The sequence below is a fragment of the Alnus glutinosa genome, chromosome 2 (genome assembly GCF_958979055.1).
Source record: "Alnus glutinosa chromosome 2, dhAlnGlut1.1, whole genome shotgun sequence".
In the NCBI taxonomy this organism is placed as follows: Eukaryota; Viridiplantae; Streptophyta; class Magnoliopsida; order Fagales; family Betulaceae; genus Alnus; species Alnus glutinosa.
In genome coordinates this window covers 9,309,190-9,313,370 of record NC_084887.1, presented here as the reverse complement: position 1 = coordinate 9,313,370, position 4,181 = coordinate 9,309,190, and the positions used below count along the sequence as shown (strand labels likewise).

Genomic DNA, 4,181 nt, shown 5'->3' with positions numbered 1-4,181 from the left:
TCAGACTCCAACTTAGAAGTGTATAATTACTCCAGACGACATATCAACATTATTGTTAAAGACAGGGATAATAACCCTTCATGGAAGCTCAGGGGTTTCTATGGCAATCCTGATACAGCTAGAAGAGCTGAGTCGTGGGAGCTTTTGCAATTTCTGAACACTTGCCATCCGATACCTTGGTTATGAGCGGGCGATTTTAACGAAATTGTAGAACAGGTGGAAAAGGAAGGCTACAACATTCGCAGGGAATCCCAGATGAAAGGGTTTCGGGAAGCCATCGAATCCTGCCGCTTAGGCGACTTGGGATATCTGGGATCTATGTATACATGGTCCAACAGGAGGGCAGACGGATCCTTCACTAGGGAAAGATTAGATCGTGCTATGGCTAATCCGGAGTGGTGTACTTTATTCCCATCTTTTTCTATCTTGACCATGGCGGCTAGAACTTCTGATCACAGTCCTATCCTGATCAGATTTTATCCTCATCAGTTGGACAGGCAGGGCCAGGGTCCGGTACGAAGGAGCTTTAAATTTGAAGCTAGTTGGACAAGCGACGTGGAATGCGGGGAGGTTATAAGCACAGCCTGGAGCAATGACAACACTGGGGAAATCCCCTCAGAAGGGATCCAGAGGAGACTGGGTGCTTGTCAAAGAGCTTTGCTAAGCTGGAGTGGGCAGAAATTTGGTAAGGTGGAGGAGGATATCAAAAGGAAATCCGAACAATTGGCAGCCCTCCAACGAATTGAGTCCCCTGTTTTGGGTGCTCAGATCAGATCACTCCAAAAAGAGATTGAGGATCTTCTGGACTTTCAGGAGCTGAAATGGAAGCAGAGGGCAAAATAGCACTGGCTTCGGTCAGAGGACCGGAACACAGCCTTTTTCCACTCTTGGGTTCAACATAGGAGGAAAACCAACTCCATTAGGAGTGTGGCTGACAAGCAGGGCAGAGTATGGAGGAAGAACAAAGACATTGGCAGGGCGTTTCTTAGTTATTTTGAGGGGCTCTTCACTTCCCAGAGCACTGGTTCGGTGGAGGACAGCACTAATCTGATTGGTACCCGGGTCACCAATGATATGAATAACTGGCTTCTCCACAGTTTCTCTGAGGAGGAAGTTCAGAAAGCGCTCTTCCAGATGCATCCCCTCAAGTCCCCCGGCCCGGACGGCTACCCGGCAATTTTCTACCAGAAAAACTGGTCTACGGTGGGCAGAGACGTGTGCAAAGTTGTTTTGTCTTACCTCAGGGAGGGACAGCTTGATGAAGAGATAAACATGACCAACATTGTTCTTATCCCTAGGGTAAGCACACCCTCTAAACTATCGGACTATAGGCCAATCAGCTTATGCAATGTTTTGTACAAATTAATCTCTAAAGTTTTAGCTAACCGGTTGAAGCTTATCCTCCCTAACATTATTTCCCCCGAGCAAAGTGCTTTTGTCTCGGGCCGTTTGATCTCTGACAATATCTTAGTGGCCTTTGAGACCCTCCACACTATGGCTACCAGGCTTTCGGGGAAGGAGGGGCATATGGCTTTTAAACTCGACATGAGCAAAGCCTATGACAGATTGGAGTGGGACTTCCTAGAGGCTATGCTCCGGAAGCTTGGATTTGCGGACCGATGGGTTAACCTTCTGATGATGTGTGTCCGGACCGTTAGCTACTCCATCCTAATCAACGGCAGGCCCTGTGGGAGGATCGTACCCTCGAGGGGTCTGAGACAAGGCGACCCTCTATCGCCTTATCTCTTTATCCTTTGCGCCGAGGCTCTTAGCTCCCTAATCCGAAATTCGGAAAGAGAAGGAGGAATCACAGGTGTTCCCATCTCCAGGGGTGGAACTCGTATACACCACCTTTTCTTCGCCGATGACAGCCTATTGTTCTGTAAAGCTAACACTAGCGAGTGGGGACATATTGAAGAAATTTTGGACCGTTATGAAAGGGCCTCAAGCCAGAAGATCAACAGGGAGAAAACAGCTATCTATTTCAGTAAAAATACTCCTCCAGGGGTCAAAGAGGAGATTCTGTCAAGGGTTAGTGCTAGTCAAGTGCAAAGCTTTGAGCGGTATCTAGGGCTCCCGGCTTTATTTGGTCGGTCGAGGATATCTTCCTTCAATCATATCAAAGGAAGGATATGGGCTAAACTGAACGGTTGGAAGGAAAAATTCCTCACGCAAGCAGGGAAGGAGGTCTTGCTAAAGGCAGTAATTCAAGCGATCCCAACGTACACTATGAGTGTGTTCAGCCTTCCTAAAACCCTAACCAAAGAGATCAACTCCATTATGGGGAAATTCTGGTGGAGTTTAAGGAGAATTTTAACAAAATAGCATGGATGTCATGGAAGAGTATGGGTCGAAGCAAGGACACTGGGGGCCTAGGCTACAGAGACCTTGAATGTTTCAATAGGGCCATGCTTGCAAAGCAATGTTGGAGGCTGCTGAACTGGCCGGACTCCTTAGCTGCTCGTGTTCTGAAGGAGAAATATTACCCGGGTGTGCCTTTTTTGGAATCCAATCTAGGGAAGAAGCCCTCCTTTGCCTGAAGGAGCATTTGGCAAGCAAAAGCCCTCCTTCAAGAGGGCCTCATATGGAGGGTGGGGAATGGCTCGAGGATTAACTTGTGGAAAGACAAATGGATTCCTATCTCCCCTCACAAAATTCTCGATCCCGTGCGGATCATTTCCAGGGATGCTAAGGTTGCTAATATCATCAATCAGGAAGTCAATTGGTGGGACATTCCCTTAATTAAACAAATCTTCCCGGAGGAAACTGTGGAACAGATTTGCAGTATCCCTATCAACCCCCGGTTCCAGGAGGATAAATTAATTTGGGTAGGGACCAAGAATGGCAGCTTTTCGGTTCGTAGTGCCTACCATTTAGAAGTGGAGAGAAGGAGGAGGGGAAATTGGAGCACTTCCTCGATACAATCTGCTATCCCTATTTGGAGACGTTTATGGAATCTAAAGCTACCCCGTTTCATCCTAATTTTCCTATGGAGAGCATGCAACAACATTCTTCCAACAAAAATTAACCTTCATAGAAGAAAGATTGTTACTGACCAGCTTTGTCCGATGTGTAACTCCGATGCAGAATCCAATGGGCATGTTCTCTGGAGGTGCGATTCTGCCAAAGCGGTGTGGGGTTGTTGCAGGGGTCCCATTCAAAAAACCTCGGTGGAGGTGGAGGAGTTCTTCGACATCTTCGCTTCTCATTGTGAAAGACTGGAGGACAAGGATCTGGAATTGTTCGCCTCGATCGCTCACAAAATCTGGGCCCGGCGCAATAGGGTGGTCTTTGGGGGTTTAGTTTTGCCCCCTCCCATCCTGATCAAAGAAGCCACTGACATAATTGAAGATTTCAGGAAGGCCCGAGATATCTACTCGGCGGCAGGGCCTGGGGGGCAGGTTTCGCATGCCAGATGGTTGAGGCCGGCGGCAAACAGCATCAAACTCAACTGGGATGCCACGCTGGATAACCGGAAGAAAATCATGGGCATGGGTATTATCGCGAGGGATCACAGGGGGGAGGTGAAGGCGGCAATGTGCGACGTGATCCCCTATATCAGAGACCCTTCTGTGGCAGAAGCCTTAGCGGCTTGCCGAGCCGTGCAATTCGCCCACAACATTGGAGCCCAATCGATGGAGCTGGAGGGTGATGCCCGTGAGGTCATTTTGGCTTTGGGGAGTACTGCGGAAATCGATTCCACTGTCTGGAACTTGGTCTTTGAAGCTAGGCGGATGCTTGAGAATTTCCCTTCTTGGAGAGTCTCTCATGTGAGGCGAGATGGGAATAGGGCTACACATGTACTGGCAAAATTTGCTATCTCTCAGCAGTCCCAACACGTGTGGTTTAATTTGTGCCCCAGTTGGTTGTTGAGCGTTGTAATTGCGGATTTATCTTAATGGAATATTTCTATTCCCCTCAAAAAAAAAAAAAAATATCAAGTAAAAGAAGAGTGGAATCCAACTTACTCTTAATATCACCAAAATGATACTTATTCCAATATTTAATAGTCTTTTTAGTAAGTTTGAGTTTTTGAGCCAAACAAGAACAAGAGGAACTAGAGACAGCAGTAGACCAAGCTTCATTGATCACAATACCACACATAGGATCACGTGTCCAAAATTCTTCAAACCTAAAAGGTCTCGGGAGAGAAGGAGAAGGACTAACAATGTTAAGAATTA

At 47.2% G+C, this 4,181-nt stretch overlaps 1 protein-coding gene across 1 annotated transcript; it reads left to right on the top strand.

The window, feature by feature from the left end:
* The first annotated feature begins 432 nt into the window (after window positions 1-432).
* On the top strand, window positions 433-3,899 carry LOC133860267 (uncharacterized). Its single transcript, XM_062295903.1, has 3 exons — window positions 433-834; window positions 943-2,202; window positions 2,715-3,899. The coding sequence occupies exons 1-3, from the start codon at window positions 433-435 to the stop codon at window positions 3,897-3,899; spliced, it is 2,847 nt and encodes a 948-aa protein (XP_062151887.1).
* The last annotated feature ends 282 nt before the right edge of the window (window positions 3,900-4,181 follow it).

Excerpts from the sequence above, each read along its gene's own strand:
- LOC133860267 (XM_062295903.1), top strand. The coding sequence starts at position 433 with ATGGCGGCTAGAACTTCTGATCACAGTCCTATCCTGATCAGATTTTAT. Across the intron at positions 835-942 it reads AGCTGAAATGGAAGCAGAGG|GGCAGAGTATGGAGGAAGAA; the intron begins GCAAAATAGCAC and ends GCTGACAAGCAG. Across the intron at positions 2,203-2,714 it reads AGGAGGTCTTGCTAAAGGCA|GAAGTCAATTGGTGGGACAT; the intron begins GTAATTCAAGCG and ends ATCATCAATCAG.